This window comes from Phalacrocorax carbo, chromosome 3, assembly GCF_963921805.1.
Source record: "Phalacrocorax carbo chromosome 3, bPhaCar2.1, whole genome shotgun sequence".
Classification (NCBI taxonomy): domain Eukaryota; kingdom Metazoa; phylum Chordata; class Aves; order Suliformes; family Phalacrocoracidae; genus Phalacrocorax; species Phalacrocorax carbo.
The window spans coordinates 7,162,462-7,181,822 of NC_087515.1; the positions used below are offsets into that span (position 1 = coordinate 7,162,462).

General features: G+C 38.5%; 1 protein-coding gene across 1 annotated transcript in view; it reads right to left on the reverse strand.

Moving 5' to 3' along the window:
* The window catches only part of HEATR1 (HEAT repeat containing 1), a 41,017-nt gene that overhangs the window by 5,731 nt on the left and 15,925 nt on the right, over positions 1-19,361 (reverse strand). The window contains exons 18-36 of the mRNA XM_064445754.1: positions 18,701-18,884; positions 18,289-18,437; positions 15,715-15,907; positions 15,006-15,178; positions 13,884-14,051; positions 12,808-13,050; positions 11,928-12,059; positions 11,411-11,517; positions 10,232-10,375; positions 9,119-9,237; positions 8,727-8,848; positions 7,127-7,255; positions 5,361-5,591; positions 4,563-4,689; positions 3,297-3,463; positions 2,604-2,650; positions 1,664-1,787; positions 691-831; positions 185-474 (exon numbers count right to left, since the gene is read on the reverse strand). Of these exons, the coding sequence (XP_064301824.1) occupies positions 185-474; positions 691-831; positions 1,664-1,787; positions 2,604-2,650; positions 3,297-3,463; positions 4,563-4,689; positions 5,361-5,591; positions 7,127-7,255; positions 8,727-8,848; positions 9,119-9,237; positions 10,232-10,375; positions 11,411-11,517; positions 11,928-12,059; positions 12,808-13,050; positions 13,884-14,051; positions 15,006-15,178; positions 15,715-15,907; positions 18,289-18,437; positions 18,701-18,884 (2,990 nt within the window). The remainder of the gene's footprint in view (positions 1-184; positions 475-690; positions 832-1,663; positions 1,788-2,603; positions 2,651-3,296; positions 3,464-4,562; positions 4,690-5,360; positions 5,592-7,126; positions 7,256-8,726; positions 8,849-9,118; positions 9,238-10,231; positions 10,376-11,410; positions 11,518-11,927; positions 12,060-12,807; positions 13,051-13,883; positions 14,052-15,005; positions 15,179-15,714; positions 15,908-18,288; positions 18,438-18,700; positions 18,885-19,361) is intronic.

Genomic DNA, 19,361 nt, shown 5'->3' on the forward strand with positions numbered 1-19,361 from the left:
AATTTCCCCACTAGCTTCTTAGTTCTACGATGAGAAAGCACCTTCAAGCACTTTTACCTTTACCCTTATCTACACAACACATACGGATGGGCCACTTGGCCTTCATCAGCGGCCCTTCAGTAATGCATTTCAGTTTAATTAATTCCTGCTGCAGCTGGTTCTGTCAAAAAGAACCCAACAGTACCTTGGAAGCTGAGGTATTGCTTGGGCTTTCAGTATACAGGTGACCTCAGCTATACAGAGCAAAGCACTTCCCATCACATTCTTTTCCTCCTTCTCTGAAGAAATGAGATCAATGGCAGTTTTCAGAACAGGTACAAATGGCAGTGGATTTTCTGTGCCAAAACCTTTGCAGAGCAGCTTGAGGCTGAACAAAGCAGTCTGCCTGTTGATGGCTTGCTCCTCCTCTTCCTCCTTTCTTTTACACTGCACAATAGCAATGAGCTCAGGAACTAGCTCTAAGAGCTGCAGGATCTAAGGGGACAAGAGAACACACATGTTAGACTTAAAATTAGAAACTCAGAACCTGCAAGGTAACTGCGGGCATGTAGCCCACATCTCACTACAGAGGAGCTGCCTGCCAGACTTGGCACTGGTACTTAATGTCTTTATGTCGAGCAAACCACTTCTACATCAATCTCTTTCCAGGTACTTCTGCTAAAAGAACTGAGTTTAACCACTTCGACTCACCTGGGTCTTCTGCCACCTTGTGCGCTGCTGCACCTTATTGTTCAAAAGGTCCATTGCCTTACGTCTCACAGATGGGAGCTGATTCATCATCAGTCCCCTAATTACAGGGATGAAGGTTTCTGTAGGCAATAAGGCATTGACCTACAAGAAGACACAGACAAAACAATACCATAAACGCTCTTCCATGCACCGTGACACGGTAAACTCCAAATAAGACAGGCAAACTCTCTTCAACTTCCTACATGTGTATCAGGATCAAAGAAGAGAGGACAGGCTAGCAGTGCTGTATCTGAGGCAAGCAAAAAAACAAAGCAGGTTCCAGATACAGTACTTCATGTATGTTCACTGGCTGCTAACCAGCCATGATCCACTAGCTCTGAGATTTCCTCAGCAGTTCCGTTCGTCTACACTAGTGAGCTATCCCTCCTTACCCTGAAATACTTCTGGTAGTGCCTTGTGCACGTACGTCATGGAAACTGGAATATGCTTCCCAGGGAAAAACAGAAAAATCCAAGCTGTGGTAAGACACATGCTCCACATGCAATGAGATAAGCCAGTCCAATTCTACAAATATACTTCTGATCAGAAAAAGATTAGAAAGAAAAGCAAAAGGATAGAAATATACAACAGTTCCATTAGCTTTAGTAAATCATTTTATGAGTTAACAGGGAGAAATGCTGCCAAAAGACGTTGTTCTCCACCAGACAGACAGTGAAATGGCTGCTTCCAGCCAGCAGAATACTCAGTAGAGGTAATAGGCATTCCTGATTTTTTTTTCCTGGTTGTTCGGCCTAAGCTGTTAGGCTGTAGTTCTTAAAATTGTTAGATGAGTTTAAACAATGACAAACCAGGTTGCAGACTTTCCAGTAAAGATTAGTACTAATCCAGCAAGAAATCCTACAAAGGTTATAATCACATTAATAAGCAAAAGCAGATATTTCCCACTGCTAAGATGAGGGCTAACAAGACATACTTTATCCAGCATATCATAGGACTTGTTAAGCAGAACCCTCCAAAATTTGGCTGTTGGCTTGTCCACGTTTCCTTCCACTGAAGACGCCACAGTGTTTATATAGTGGAGAACTTTTTCTAATAGCCTAGATGGAAAGGAAGCATCTTTTAGTAAGTAACAAGGACACGAAAGAAACTGACTTTATTACTAGAAAGCATAAAATTTCACAAAACAGCAACAATAAAAGAAAAAGAAACACCTAATGGAGAGACTAGCAGACCACATGTACAAGCTTTGGCAATAAAGACAATCGTGCACATTAACAAAGTCTACCTGGTACCCCCAAATTAGCATCCACATACAACAGTAGCTCTACTTAAGAACTCTACTTTAAAACAGAAACAATTTGGGACAATATAGATGTTTAAAAATGAGCATTTAAGGAACAGAGGATTTAAAATAAATCCTACACCTTTTTTCACTTAGAACAAACATAATAGTTAAGCCTCCGCAAAAGAAACCCTCCATTCTGCATCACGGGCTGTTATAGCCCAATGACTACAACTGTGATCTGCGATAACTGGTAATTTTGCTTACACCAATATAGGGGCACCTGTGAATAATGATTTTTCTTTCCCTATGAATGAAGCGGTATGTTTTGCTAAAAATCTGGAAGTCTTTTAGAGACTCCATCATCAATAGCATAATAGTTATGGCCAAGTATGTAAATAAGCACTATCAGAAATACAGAAAGAGTGGATATTGGGTAGAGCAATCTTTCAGAAATAAAAAACTCCACATCATACTAGAAACAAGGGCAAACCCAAAACCAAACCCAAATAACTTGCATATAATAAATATTGCATGTTGCCGAGGTCAACATTAAAAGGACACTTAAAAAATATTCCCAGGTTGCAGGAAAAGCTAGAAATAGGAGAAACAGAGCAGATTTCAAGCATACCTCTGTTCAACCTTCTGCAACTTTTCTGTTTCTTCACATTCAACTATCTGGTTTAAAAAGACAGAATGAAAATACTAAGTGTGAAACTTACATCCCCTCATTAAGTTAACATCCCAGTATATGCAAATTTGTTTGTTCTGAGCGAAATGTCCACTAACATGGTAATTATGAGTTCCCCACATCTGCAGGAAAGCCATCATTCTAGAAGAGGATCTGAGAATCTTAGGCAATGTAGTCACAGTAGCAACTACATTTCAGGCTGGTGGATGATGCTCAATTGAAAAGCTGGGAACTACTTCCAGCTAGAGGTGCAGCCTAAAATTTGTACCATTTATTTTGTCTTTTCAGAGTTAATAGTATGAATCCCACACCAAAACTCGGGTTATACAGACTGCGAGCAAAATACCACATTCCATTAAGCCAGTGGGAATCCACTGAGACCAGAATTTCACCTTGTTACCTATTCATCAAGCACACAAACAGCGTCTACCTGGAAAAGCCTTATTAAAAAATAATTAACATTACTAAGAGGTTTCAAAACTACGTCAATAAAGCGTCACCAAGATACACCAGACCATGTATGCTCTCATACCCACTGAATATAAAGCCATACTAAAAAGCAAATTAAACCTCATCTATTACAGTATGTCACAATTACTTAATGTGATCAGTTTAAAGGCAATCTGCCATTACCTTTTTCACAAAACTCTGAGAGGATAAAAGTTGTGACATGAAGGAGACTGACAAGAATTTGAAATGCCGAAGTTGTTTGTCTGAGTGAGACTCCACATTAAAGAGCTGCCCATACTGATTCTTCAGCTTTGTCTTGCATGTTCTTGACTGTTTTGGCCCAGGATCATCTGTTGAAAACATTCACAAAACAAATTTGCAGCCAAGAGAAATAGGTGTTGGATTTCTGATTACAGAAACAAAGTAAAACTACAGTCAGGTGCCTATCAAGGATAGTCATTCTGCAATATCCAAAATCATGTCAAAAAAAGATTCTCTGAAATATCACAGGAGATGCATTTTTCATTTCATGAGCCTCACAAGAAGCAGTGCCATTTCACTGCCATTCGTCTGATCGTTCTTAGGTGAAGAATCTTCTTTTTTCTTGGTGCTAAGGCTATGGTACACTGGCTACAAACATGAGAGACTTTTGAGGCAGGACCACATACACCGTGCACCATGTATTTGGGAAAACTGCTTTCAGTGTCATTACCTGGTCCTTCCTGGCTGAGAAAATATATTCTAACATCATATACGGCAAGTCCTAACTTAAAAAGAAACAACCCTCACCCACCTTTCCCCAATGCTCTTTGAGCTAACAGACTGGAAAAGTATTAAAACATATTGTTCAATTATTGCTCCACTATATTGTAGTAGAAAGAAATGAAACTTTAAAAAACCCTAGAAATGACTGGTAGTTCCTGTGACGTTGTCTGCTAGGAATAATAGCTTTTTATTTCAATTAAATTATTTACTGTACCTTCTAAATGAGGATTAGTGTTTGGTTCTAAGTGCTCAAATTAATCTATAATTGAAAGGATTAAAAAAAAGTAATCACCTATCTTAGCCATTTTATTTAAAAAAAAAAAAAGTTTTTAGAGTAATTCTGTATCCCTTAGTCTTCTGTCTAGAGGAGTAACAGAATCACAGAATGGTTTGGGTTGGAAGGGACCTTTAGAGGCCATTTGTCCAACCCCCCTGCAGTGAGCAGGGACATCTTCAACTCGACCAGGTCGCTCAGGGCCCCATCCAACCTGGCCTTGAATGCTTCCAGGGATGGGGCATCCGCCACCTCTCTGGGCAACCTGGGACAGGTTTTTACTACCCTTATCGTAAAAAATTTCTTCCTTCTATCCAGTCTAAATCTACCCTCTTCTAGTTTAACACCATCGCCCCTTGTCCCTCGTAATAGGAAGGTTAACATGCATTTGCTGGCTGTTTTGTGGTCACCTTCTTTGTTCTCTGGCAGCTCTGTCAAGTACTGGATTATTTTCATAATGCTTTGGAACTGAGATTGTACATTAAATTCGCAACAGATGGAAATCCAAAATTCAGTGTCTGCTTCCAGAACAGCATCCTGTTTATGGTTTAGGAAAAAGAGAAAATTCAAGAATTAAAAAAAAATATTACTAATAACAATAAAAAGACTCAAAAACTCCTCAGTGAGTTTGTGAAAATGCCATGGTGAGCTGGCTACTGCCAGGATTAACACCAAGGGTACTAGCAGCAAGCTCTTGGAGAGAACATAATTCCAGAGGGTATAGAAAGAGATTCAATTGCTACAGCAGAGACTTATCTTCTCACCAATGTTCCTTTAATAATTCTTTTAGTTTTCCCCATAAACTATGCTTTCGCCTAATCCGAGGGCCTGCCTACACAAACACATAATAGGGTTTTCATCTTGGTCTGTACAGGAAGACCAGTGTCATGTTTCACAAACACAGTTAAAGAAAAAACCTCCAACTTTAACAATATTGAAGCACTTAATAACTAGATTATCAGCTCTTCAAGGATTGCTAAACAATGTGATCTGATTTATTTGGGCTCCAGGACAAAACAATATTGTATCTGCAATACAAATCATAGCCAACATCACCCTCAGGTTCTGCTATAGCACAAGCTCAGAGGTCACCACTTGTTTCAGCATAACCTAGGGGCTTATCTTGCTCCTTTGTAAGGCAAGACCAGGAACAGAAAAGGGGAAGACCAGCCTCTTGAGGAAAAAGTTGACCCCACTAGTCTTCTAACCTTGTCTGTGCTTGACGTGACAGTCACTGTTTTGGTCACATACTGCTCAAACAGCAGCACCAGGAGAACCCAGAGAAACTTGTCTCCTCCCACCGTAGTGATCAGCTGGGCCAGGATGGGCAGGCGTCGGTGCTCGGGCACATGGGGCAGGGCATCCACAAACACCCGAATGATCTTTATCACCACCTCTTCCACATTTCCTGAGGACTCTGACAAATCACTGTCTTCAGCCTATGTACATACAGGAACAGCAGTTCAAACAGACTGTCGCAAACGGTACAAGTTCTTTCTTGTAAATTCAGGCAATGAGAGGCAGTACCACATGGCTGACAACAGCATTACCAGAAGCATAATCTCAAGGACATGTAAATGCTCTAAAATAAACAGTTTTCAATTACATAGTTCCTTTTCAATGTTTAAGGAAGATGTCTCAAATAAAATTAAAGAGGAAAAAAAAAAGAATTTAAAAGAAGAAAAAAAAAATAATTTAAAAGGGGGAAAAAGGAACAAGAGGAAAAAGGAACAAGAGGAAAAAGGAACAAGAGGAAAAAGGAACAAGAGGAAAAAGGAACAAGAGGAAAAAGGAACAAGAGGAAAAAGGAACAAGAGGAAAAAGGAACAAGAGGAAAAAGGAACAAGAATAATAAGAAAAAAAAGAATAAAAAGGGAAAAAAATAATTTAAGGCAGGGGGAGAGGAAGGAGAGAGAAAGGAGGGAGAGAGGTAGGGAAAAAATCCCGTTATTTGGCATCAGCTGAAACAAGCAGGATGTTTTAAAAGGAAAGCAATGCCACAACGTTCTGAAAATTTTGCCTGTAAGCCTGACAGTTAGGGTCTTAGATTCAAGGGCCTAGTAAAAATAATACAGGTAGGCTACATAACCTCAGGTAAGTAACACTGGCTCTCCCCACATGTAATAACTGCGTGTGCCATAAATAATTTATCACAGAGACTTGTGATGGCTGCTATGAAATAAAGTAAAAAAAAAAAAAAGAGAAAGAGACAGCAACTTGATTTCCCTAACAGAGGTCTGCAAGAAGATGCAAAATGTGTATACATATCATTAAAAAATAAACTGGGAAATCCCCAGCCCATTGTTAGAAGAATTTTTTTTCTCCAATTCATTTTTGTATAAGAAATTTATATGACATTTTTCATGTTTAAATCTATGAATGACTCTAGAATTAAGATTTATTAGGTGCAAGTGAAATCTGACTGAAGAAAAAAAATGTCCCCTTTGAAAAACAATGTTGTATTTTTGTTTTGGTTGATAACAATTTATGTAAGATGTCCAGACAAAAACAAGAAAACACACACAAACACCAGCTGGAAGGATAAAAACATTTGTCAAATATTTTACCTTTCCACTTCCTTCAGACCATGTCTACTATTGATACAACCATGACATGTTATTGTAGGACTAATAACCTCCTCCTATTTCCAGTGGTTCCTCTACTGAACTTGCCCGCTATTTTTGTGTTTCAGGCCCTCTGTAGGTAAAGTTGTGGTACTGTTTTGACTAAACCACGTATAAAATGCAGGAGCTCATAAGATTAAAAAGAAGTAGTCTGATGAACTCAGAGTTGGTGAGGAGTAGTCTGTTAACACAGTTACTAAATGTAATTTAATATCTATCTAAAAATAATCCTAGAAGAGGATACAACTTATTCTACCACTGATATCCTAAACCATTTACTCTAATTAATTAATTAATAATCTTATTGTTCACTTTTTTCCTACTCCTTTCCATTATGTAGACAAATTTACCTGTATAAGAGCAGGAATAACCATCTGCACTGTCTTATTAATGACTTGGAACGTATAAGTATCATCCAGACGCAAGACATTTGCTCCCATGAATGTAAAAATGGGCATAATGTTGTGGAGAACTTTATCCTGGAAAAGAAAACGGATGAGATTAGTTCATTTTTTTGAATTGTGCTCTTCTGCATATTATGCCTTAAGTCAGTTCTCCTTCCCACAAATGCCACTAGATTCCTATAAAATGAGAATCATTAGTATCCTCCAAAATCTCCACTAAATTAATTTTAAATGGATAGTGACCCTTAAAGCTACTTACTATGTGATTATTAGAGAGTTCTACATATTTTTTAGAAACCAAGATACACTTCTAAGAAACTAAAGAGTGGAAGTTGAGAATTTAGTCTGGTGAAATACACTGTATTCTTCAACTCAGTGCCATGGTAGTATGACAAGCAAAATCAGCTATGAGGAGATCTGCAGAAGCACAAATGTGAGTGTGGCACATATTCTGGTGATTTTCATACCTTCCCCGCTCACCATTTTGATATCTGTAAAACATCGCCAATATTTACAATCATACAATGGAAACCAACCATGCTCATTTTAGTTTTTGGCTTTTTTTGGGTGGTCTACACTGTAACCACAGTAATTAATTTTAAGAGGGCTGGATTAGAGGTGTCACCTTGCTCAAGAGTTAGTTTCCTAGATTTTGCCAGAACTTAGAGCAAGTAGTTACGGGCACATTTTTCATTCAGTTTTAGTGAACTGAAGGAGTGTTTTAGAGCAAAATATGCAAAATATTTCCTTGTATTCTGACGTTCAAAATCTTGAAAGAGCTAATACTGAAGTAGAATAAAAGCTCGGTTCTGTAGCAGATCATGACAGTAAGATGGCGAAAAAGAAAAATAACCCCAACAATAAAAAAGCCAAATCTTCCACAAATTTGTCAAAACCATTCTGGTTTTGCCTTTTGGGAAAAAAGCTATCTTTTTAAATGTGTGGAGAAAGTACTGAGGTAAAGATAAAGATGCAAACTGAGTTTGATACATTTGGGTAGACTTTCCTGCTTTTAGAGTTTCAAAGCAAAATAATCTTACTTCCAAGAGTGAGTGTGCAGTCAAATTTCAATCCACAGAAGCAAAAGCCTGTTTCTCAGTCAATTAAAACCAGACCAACCTGGTTTTACCATCAACTACAACTACATTTCTCAGTGTTATACAAGATGGGAACTTGTAAGAATGCATGTGCCATTGGGCTAGATGTTTTCTCTCTTGTATATAAAAAAACGGGAAAGAATAGACAATGCACGAGAACTTGGACCACAGTGGGAAGGTGAGGCAGGGCTGTTGTCAGAAAGCTTCTTCCATTTTTAATGCGCTTCATTGCAAGTCATAAATGACCAGTGACCAAAGCGTCAGGACAGAGGTTTGTTTTCAAGTAAAATGGAATATAAAGCCCTAGAAGAGCAGGGAACCTGTACATTTTTCCTCTTGCTCCTTTCAGAAAATTTATCCCCATAGAACAGCTCCATATGCTCTTCACTCTTCCCAGTATTTGGAGCCTGAAGAGAAGAGCCAACACATAAATTTCAGGTACTACTTACAGGAAACATGCCAGCAACAGCACCGAGGAGAAGCAGTGCATGGTGGTGTGTCTGGGGCATTTTAGAAATCCTGATGCACTGAACTATCAATTCCACGTTGAATTTCTCTTTGTCAAGGATATCTACAAGTAGAAAATATTCACTGATTAACACTTTAATGGTCAACCATGTAGGAATAAACAGTACAGTCAAGCACCGGTTTCAATTTGCAAACCATACTGAAGGGATCTACAAAAAATTATTAAGGCGGCAAACTTGTATACCCTATAGAGGAATCTATCTCTCCTCAACAATACAGTGTAGACCGAGAGAAGAGAAAAGTTAGAGACCATTGTTTTAATGCTGTCCTGGTGAGAGAAGTACTGAAAAAAAATGAGTCTGGCAATTTTTACCTGCTGGGCTCTTGCTACCATCTGAAGACAATTTCTGGCAGATGCTTAGCAGGCAGCTGAGGATTAGCTGCTTCGTATATTCCATATTTTCTTCTTCTGATGCCATAGGTTCCAGACACCTATACATTCAGGAAAAAAAATAGAGATTGAAAAAACAGACAGAAAAAATAAGTGACCAAACTGCCTATTAAGATACAAATAAGAAACCGCAATCTTCATTCTACAGAAGTTCTAAATTGAGGTTTCTAAAAACCGTTTGCCAAAAAGTGTCCCCGCTGTTTGCTTGCAAATACATCCACTGGTCTAATAAAAGACATTTATCAAAGCACTGTCAAAGAGTGTAAGATTGTTACCCGAAATATGATTGCCTGTCTATGTAAAGGCAAGTCATAAGGAAAAAAGATAAATACCCAATCTATAGGTAAACTTCTCTAAGGGCCTGGACATCAGGCTGGCAGGAAAAGTGATAGTTTTCTTAGGTTGCACTGGGTGAAGGCTGTTCCACAATGTTTTGAGAGAAATATTAAAGTTTAGAGTATTATTATAATAGCTCTACAAAAGACACAAGTCCTGTCAATTTTGCCAGTTTTAGCACACGTATCATCCTTCTCAGCAATCCCAAGCCATCCACCTGAGAAACAAATTATTCACATAAGAAGCTATGCATCGGGTGAAAACCTTAAAAAGCCCATCACATTGTTTAAAGGGCAAAAAAAGTCATAACAGCTTCCCATTCCCCTCATGTGATTTACCTAAAAGAAGTTCAGGTAAAAAGGCAAGCTAAACTACGAAACATGGCAACAAAGCAGAAGGAAAGCAGCTCATATTGTTGGAAGGGACCCAACAAAGATCACCAAGTCCAACTCCTGTCCCCGCACAGGACAACCCGAAATTCACACCATGTCTCTTAAGGGCCTTGTCCAAGCGCTTCTTGAATAGCGTCAGGCTTGGTGCCGTGATGCCTCCTTGGGGAGCCTGTTCCAGGGCTCCACCACGTTCTGGGGGAAGAACCTTTCCCTAATATCCAACCTAACCCTATGCATTTTAATGCTTTACAGTATCGGCTGCAGAAGAAAAAGCTCAAGGACTCATGTGTTATGGAAGCACGATTACCGGCTCAGCAGGTTAAAAAGTGCAGGTACCAATGCCTGCGGGCGTCTAAGTTTCTTCTTGTGTTGCAGCAATTCCAGAATAAGCATAACCCTCTGCCAGCTGAAGTGGCTTGTTTCTGGTGCCAATTCTGCATCTTGAGCCTTTCTAAAAAGATAAGACAAACAATCAGGATAAACATTTCCAAAGAAAACAGTACAGTGTTTCAGGGAACAAACACGCGCTTAAGTAAAAAAAGACAAATTTTCTTTCACATCGTAATATCCTCTACTGCTTCGCCTGGGAGTGGTGGCAATGTGTGGGCTTTTGACAGAAGCAGCAACACTTTTTAAACAATCAATAGAAAATCCAGACCAAACTTGAAAAACCAAAATATTATAGCATCCCTTCTATATATTAAAAAAAAAATAAAAATCTACACAATGAAGCAGACTTTGGGGGGGTGGTGGAATCTATTACCAAATAACTGTGCAAATGCTGATCTGCTTGCCATCCAGGAAACTTGCATCTTCGGAACTAACCACTGACTATGCAGGCAATGGGTGTGTCTATAAACCCCGACAGACACAATTTACAGATGGATCAATCTAATAAGCGATGATTGTTGTAAAAGGTCAAGTGAAGGAAAATTCTAAGTCAAACCCAAAAAACCAACTCAATATCCTGTTTCAACACCAGCTGATAGCCGATGTGTAAAGAAGAGAATAAGTACAGTGGACAAAATGGCTCCTTCCTTATGAGAACAGAGAGAAGAAACAAGGTGAAAAGATCTAAAAATTAAGTTATATTAACGTTTTAACTGAAAGAAAATACCATTTTTCAGTCAACTAACAAGAACATTTTGATGAGCATTTGTAGGCTTCAGCCAGGTGTATGCAATTTCTCCATACATCTTTATTACTAACCAATTTTAATACCTACAAATCTTGTTCAACTGTGTCAAGCCAGATTCTGTAAGAGCAAATGTCAACACTAAAACTATTGGATTTTTTTTTTAAGTTTTGGCTATAGTTCCATCAGTTCTTAGTCTCCTGCCAAAAGTATCTCAGAGTTATTTTACTGTGCAGGGGAAAATAAGAAATAGATGCTTAAGCTTTCAAAAAAACCCCATGCAATGTACTAATACTAACAAGTGATGTTTTCAAACTGTACAGATAATATTTTTCTCTTTCTAGGTTTTACCTCTGTTGCTGCATCTTCTGCCTTCTAGTTTGCTGAACAGTGGCCAGACTTTTGGTTTTCTCAGGAGGCTCCAGTTCTCTGACAATCTGCTCAGCACACACTGAAATCTGAAACAAAGAGCAATAATGCAAGTACGAATTAACACCGTGTCATATCACACATCTATGCCCCCTCCTTGTTTCTAAAAACACATCCCTTTCGTGCACATATGGATATAAAATCCACATATTCAAGTCATATCCCAGAAAATGAAAATCAGGGCAGCAGAAAGAAGTGACTTCTGCTGAATTTGTTCATAGCATAGTAAATGACTCCTGTGTGCCTTTTAAAGAAATACCTTCTAAAAGGAGTCATTTAACAAACTTTTCATGCCATTAACACAATTATATTATGTGACAAATAGTTTCCTATTGTTTTCATGCTATGAACGATATAAACGACTGTTACTTAATGCAGCAACACAGAACCACCTCAACAGGTTTGAACATATTTCTGTGTTGTGGAGTTCGCCACTTACCCCTTTAAACACACTGGTAATAGTCTGGGCACAAAGCGGGTTCTTACAGTTTAACAGTAAGTCAAACAATACTTTTAATAGCTTCTGTTGCACCATCCCATCTGACACAGCTGCAAAGAATGGCTTAGTAATCTACAAGAGGGAAAAAAGAAAAGATGCAGGCAGGTTTACTTGTAAGAGGGTAAACAAAAGTCACAAGCTTTGGAACTTAGGTACATTAGATTCTGTGTGACACACCCAATCACATGTACGTGTTAGTATGAACATATATTGTAAAAATTTGCATATTAACTATGTATTTGTATATATCCAGGAATCCTTAGGTGCAAAGCACATACTTCTGAAATATCCATCAGACATACCGATTCCTGAAATTCTTCACACAACTTGCCTGATGGGGGAACAAACTGGCTGTTGCCAGGCTTTGGTAGGCTAATAGAAGGCCTGAATTTGTAGCCTCCTTCAAATGAGTCTATTTCTCACCTACCGTATTTTCTTGACTATTTTTCCTCAGAAGAAAAACATTAAGTAAAGCTCCTGCCTGCCTGACAAAAACTAAGGACAGTGGAACAGTAGTACCTGCAGACAATGACACAGGCATTCAGCTGTATGCAAATACAATGGTATTTCTATTCTGTACTTGTCAACTGCAAAAATAAAGCAAGCGGCAATTTTTCCTTCTTGTAGGTTTAAAAGAGAAAGTTTTGCAGCCTGTTTAGATGTTTCAAAGACACTATGGAGACCCTGAAAACTTGTATGAAAAGACAGGTCAAAAGCTGTGGGCTCCTTAACACAGAAAGAGCCCTTGTAAATCCGATCCTAAACACTGCTATTTGCTTTAAGCAGAAAAATAAATTAAAGATCCTTCATAAGGCCACACCTGCCCAAGTGCTGTGATCTGAAATGGTGGAATTTCTTCGTAGATTTTCTTAGCAGCATGTAGACTTTTGATAAATAACTCCAAACTCTGCTGATTCTTGCATAAGAGGGTTGCTGAACATTCAGTAAACTTTCCAAGGATGAGATGCAGGAGAACAACTTCATCTTTCAACATTGCCTCAGGTTTCTGAAAGACCTTCTCTAGCAACCGGTCTAGTACAGGCAAAAGGTGAGAAAGAATCATCTGCAGAGGAAATTCATAACAGAAGTTTTTATCCATTCTCATTTTAACAAACTTCCAATAGCACAGCTTCATTTTACTGCAACATCCCCTCTGGGACACACTGCATACAGTATTTTATGGCACAGCCATTCAAGAGGAAACATGTAAGACTTATTGTATGGTTACCAGGAGTACGTGCTCATCTGCTACTTTGCTATTCTCCTTTGCAGAGCAGTATTTAATATTTTTAAAGTACAGAAACAAGGCAATTTTCTTCACCAATTTATGACTGCTGTCACCCAAATGTGAGGCAAGAATGCTCATCCTCTGCAATTCACAATCTTTTCAATACACAAACAACTGAACAGAGCATAAAAATTCATAATTTCATTCTTTTTTTTAACATTGAACTCATGTATTTTCCAGCATGTAGAGAATTCTGAATATATAAGATAAGAGGAGGTTAATACATACAAATAAAATTGTTAGCACTACCTAATACATTACAATTCTGTACAGAAAACTCTATATTCACTGATATTTAATCAAGGTAATACATTTCTTCTGGAAGAATCTTCTTCTGAAACAGTCTTTTTCAGTAACTTCACAGGACTTTAAGAACTCCAGTGCTAAATTCTGCAGCGCTTACATTCCTGGATGGAGCATGCAAATATTTTATTTTTCATTAAATGATACTTTGCAGAACTACGGCATATTATTAGAGGTGCCCACTTAATGCCTAATAGTCTAATACATCATGAACTTATTTAACAGCATTATTACTACATGAAATTTGATTTTAGCATTTCAATCAAGTGCAGAATCCATGAAACAACTAGAAAGGTGGCACTTACCTCACCATGGACTTCATGAAGAATTTTCATTAAGTTTCTTGCAATATATGATGGGAAAATAGGGTTCTGTACACAATCAAGTATGCTTTCCAAAGCTTCCAACAATTTTTTCTTCTGGGATTTCTGTTTTGGTTGTGTCTCAAGCTCCTCAAATAGAATTTCCATGATCTAGTTCATTAAGAAAGTGAAAATTAAGTCTTTCCCAGCAATAAAAATGCCTTAAAACATTTATTCACAGCTTTCATAATAATGCAATCTAGACACAAACGGAATTCCTCATCTCTAAGTAAACCACAGGTTAATACCTCTTATTTGTCCGATATTCTCAATTCCCTGCATGTAATAAATCACTTGAATGTTTTTATAGTCCTTTAAAAAATATACATATAAAAAGATCAGTCTACTGTAGTGCACAAAGAGGATGAACTTTCCTAGTTACCTTGATTTCTTTCAGAAATTATGGGAGCTCACAGCAGAGCCAAAACTTGTATTAATCATAGAATCATAGAATCGTTAAGGTTAGAAAAGACCCTTAAGATCATCAAGTCCAACTGCTAACCTATCACTGCCAAGTCCACCACTAAACCATATCCTCAAGCACCACATCTACACGTCTTTTAAATACCTCCAGGGATGGAGACTCAACCTCCTCCCTGGGCAGCCTGTGCCAATGTCTGACAACCCTTTCGGTGAAGAAGTTTTTCGTAATATCCAACCTAAACTTCCCCTGGCGCAGCTTGAGGCCATTTCCTCTCGTCCTATCGCTTATTACTAGGGAGAAGAGACCAACCCCCGCCTCGCTACAGCCTCCTTTCAGTTAGTTGTAGAGAGCAATAAGGTCTCCCCTCAGCCTCCTCTTCTCCAAGCCAAACAACCCCAGATCCCTCAGCGGCTCCTCAGAAGACTTGTTCTCCAGACCCTTCACCAACTTCATTGCCCTTCTCTGGACACGCTCCAGCACCTCAATGTCCTTCTTGTACTGAGGGGCCCAAAACTGCACACAGTACTCGAGGTGCGGCCTCACCAGTGCCGAGCACAGGGGCACGATCACCTCCCTGCTCCTGCTGGCCACACTAGTCCTGGTACAAATAATAATAATATACTACTTAATAACAAAAATACCTCTGTTATGTATTTAGGATCAGATATGATCTCTTCTGTCTTTTGCTCCAAATGCTGAAGAACAGGATGAAATAGAGAGTCCTTTATCCCTCTCAAGGAATGGAGGCAGCTGAGAGCAGCTCTTCGAACTTCACTCACAGGACTACCCAAGTTAATTAGCAAAGATATCACCACTGCAAAAAGAGTAAGGGAAGGAAGGAGGAAAAAGACAACAGAATAAAGCGAGTGGTCAGATTTTACCGTGTCTCTCCCTGAAGAGGCATCAACATTACTTTGGAATTAACAAGTCATCTCTTTTCACTATAAAACTCTAGACTACACAAAACCAACACTAATCTCACAGATCCATGGCTCTGAGCCTCTTCATCACAGTCCTTACATTTGTGTTTAAGCTCAGAGAGTTCATATACTGCTACTGACTGCCGCATCCTTATACTGCACAGAAGGTAAGGTGCTATAACTGCCTTCTTCAGCATAGAAGCATGTTTCTTCAACACTCTTAAGATTAAAAAAAGTTATTTCACCTGCTTCCAAACTTGGGCTAGTAACTGCAGCAGTGAATCAGCAAGAAAGCTGTCTCAGTCTAGCGCAGCTGAACATAAATAACTACAGATACCCTTTATGGTATAAAACACAGTAAAATTGCATAAAATTAAAAAAATACCATGATTAAGTCTTCAGATGAGAGATAGATACTGTTTTACTTTACCGGGAGATGATGGCAATAGTAGCTGTTTCTTTTTTTGGTACGTCTGTGATTCAAGCAGTGCATAGCCAATATACAGAGCTTGAGTCTGTAGCATTGCACTGACTTCATAGTTCAGATGATTTGAAAGGTTATAACTGTAAGTCCATAGAATTGAAAGGAATTTGAAGAGAACCTCTGAATCTTTTAGATGTACCTTAAATTTAACAAAAACACACACAAAAGAAAAAAAGAGAGAGAAAAGCACTTGTTTAGTAACTTTAATTTATTCGGCAAACTACTACTCACAATATCCAACAAACCACCCAAATCAAAGGAGTACACCAAAGAGAACTGAAGAGTCAGAAACAGTGTCATTTGGGAAGAAAAAGTTATTGAGTAGATGTGTTTGGGTAAGCAGTACTTGCATGGGTATACAAGTCCACTTGCTTAACAGCTGGCTTACTTAGGTTTACAGATAACTTGTAGTCTACAGGTATGTAAATTCAAGAGATTTTTTTTATTATAACAGACTGAAAACACATCCATATGAACATTTGTATCGTATGTCAATTGTGTAAGAAAACTGTTACATGCAAAATAAAGCAAAATAATTAACTTGTATTTCCTGTTTTGTGCAGCAGTAATCTTAATATTCAAAGTGCTCCAATTAATCCCTGATTTTTTCATAGAATCATTAAGGTTGGAAAAGACCTCTGGGATCAAGTCCAGCTGCCAACCCAACACCACGTCTCCTAAACCATGCCCTGAAGTGCCAGGTCTACATGTCTTTTAAATACCTCCAGGGATGGTGACTCCCCCACCTCTCTGGGCAGCCTGTGCCAATGCCTGACCACTCTTTCAGTGAAGAAATTTTTCCTAATATCCAACCTAAACCTCCCCTGATGCAGCTTGGAGCCATTTCATGAGTCATACAAAGTGATTTTTAGATGTCTGTAAATGAGTGTCTCAGAAGAGCTGGGCATTCAATTTCCTAGTACAGCACAGCTTTCTGTGCTGAACATTCACACTAAACTTTATTCTTAGAATTTGTCCTGGATTGGCTGTATAGGCTTTAGAGTAACAGAGCATAGACCAAAATTAGCAAACTCTGATTCATAAATGTATCACGGAGCATCGCAGACACAGGTCAAGAGTGCTTTCTCCCCCATTCCAATAGTAATAGCTGCTCTGAGATGATTTAATTCAGCTTTTCACACATATACATCCAATCACCTTAACTTTGCTTTAGGACACTTCTGTCAAAATTTAATGAGGATAACTTCTGATTTTGAAGCAGCTACCTTGTCACCTAGTAGTATCCCAAATCAATTTAAAGTTCTTGCTTACTACATGGTCTGGCAATAGCTAGCACACTTTCTGTCTGCAAGATGCTCTCTGGAATTTTAAGAGCTCTTCACTCATCAAACAGAAGCCCCCGCTCAACATCCCCCAGGCTGAATACAGCTTGCCAGAAAAACTGATACATCTTCTGACATACTCTTGCCTATTCTCTTTTCCACAAGTCCACCAAGATCTAGTTATACTAACTGTTCTAGAGCAGGCAAAAATATCTTTCTTTTGCCTTTCGAATTAAACACCCTCAAAATCGGCAGTACTCCACAACTGAAAGAAGCTAATTATTACTGCAGCTGTTGCCTTCACTAGGTCCTAGGACATCACTAACCCCCTTCCACAAACCTTCTGTAGTCCCTCCTCCCTCCTTCTTCTCGTCTTCTGTGCAATATTACGCAGCTTGCTCAGTCAAAAATCCCACCAAAATAACATCCTTGCTTCTCTGCTCACAGCCTTGAACTAGCCAGGCACTGAATCAATCTCTCCAACAGCTCAGTGTCAGTACAACTTCCCTAGATCTTGGAGTGACTGATAATTAGACTAAGTTATATACAAGAATTATATGACTTTATATGACAATGACATGGACATTATAGGACAAGAAAAACAGAAACAAGTTTTGTTATGAAATCATTGCTATTCTTTTCATCCTCTGTTTGTTTGTCATGTGCTGTTCTTGATGAAACAGTATCAAACTCCAGTAAGAGCCGCTTTGTGCCAATTACTTGCTTCTCTTTTCCTCAGAATGTACAGTTATTACTCCCTGCCATCTAAAATCCAGACTGCCAAAATCTCTTATTCCCTTCTCAAAAATGTATCACTTCATGCAGGTGAGAAAACACGAGATGATGTTATAAGGAAACATGCAGGGTCTTCTACAAGTTTTCAGTTTTTGTATTTAAAAACTAAAAATTTTACAGAGCAACCGTTTGCTTTACTGCAAGGTAGGACCAAAATTTTTAGCTCAAACTTCAAGCCCTTGACCTTATCCTGCAAATCAGTGTTATGTTTTCATCTTTGCCTCAACTGGTCCGATTAGTGTTTTTTACTTTAGTTTTCTATTATTACATCTAATTAGGGTTAACTAACCAGCTGAGGCTTAGACATTCATCTGCTCACAGTACTAGCGTGCCACAAGCAGTGTTGCATGATCAGTTCTCCATTTTTCTGTTTTCCTTAAAATTACGTAACTGCATAATAGTTGATGACTAATAATTCAGAGCAACAGATGCAAAATAATACCTTGAGTAAGAGATTCATCAGTGCTCTGTACTGAACAGCATTGCTTCCCTCACTGGCTCCACAGACTAGTAGGTCAAACAGCCCCAACAGGAGGTGCAGGTAGTCCTGGCTATCTTGATTCAGAGACTCAGGATTCCACCAAGTTTCCTCTGAAAAATACAGGTTATAAATAAGACACAGTGGATGCGTATGAACACCTTAAGAAACCAAGAGAAAAAAGTTAAAAGAAGACAATACATTTGTCTAACTTCATGTTCAGAAGTAAGTACTCTCTGCAGATCTCAGTAACAACAAATGAAGAAGGTTAGGGAAGCAAGGCTTGCTTGTTTCCAACAACTTCTGAAGACAAAAAAATTTAACCTTCCTTCTTCACTTCACTGATATCAAAGACAGTAAAAACCTTAACACCTACCTGCTGAAAAGGACAGAGGAGGTTTTAGGCCATCAATGAAGTTTTTCAGTAAGAACAGGAACATAGCTGACTCCTCTGCATGAGCAGTCTGATCATTATTGAGCTTTTCTATATATGCAGTTAATAAATCCGTAGGCACCAAAGTTTCCTCTACTGTTTCAACAGACCAATTTAGAGGAGTTTCCTGTGAATGAAAATTCACTTTAATATATACTGTCACAATTTTATCCAACAGAAGGCAGAACCTTAGCACTAAAATTCAACAATATTTGATTTACAACCTCAAAAGAGGTATCCTTATGAAGTGAATTAGATTTCTGATTTTACATTTAAACTTGCATCTCAGTCTTAAAACCTATGCCAGCTCTTACTACCATAGTCAACAACGTACATAAGTGAGGTAGTGGAAGAGCGAAGTGCCAATCTCTAAAATATCTCTTCAAAGACATTAGGAGTTATTTTGCAGACATTCAGTTTCATCCTTTCATCTACCTCTGTTTTAGCAACATAATCCATATCTCTCAGATATCTGTAAGTATAAAAACTCTTTAATAGAATAATCTGAGATCAGGATAACTAACTATCATGTATTACTGTGTGTGTGTGTGACGGGGTACACGCATAGAACACAGCCCTCCCTGCTCACGTGGGTTTCTTACAC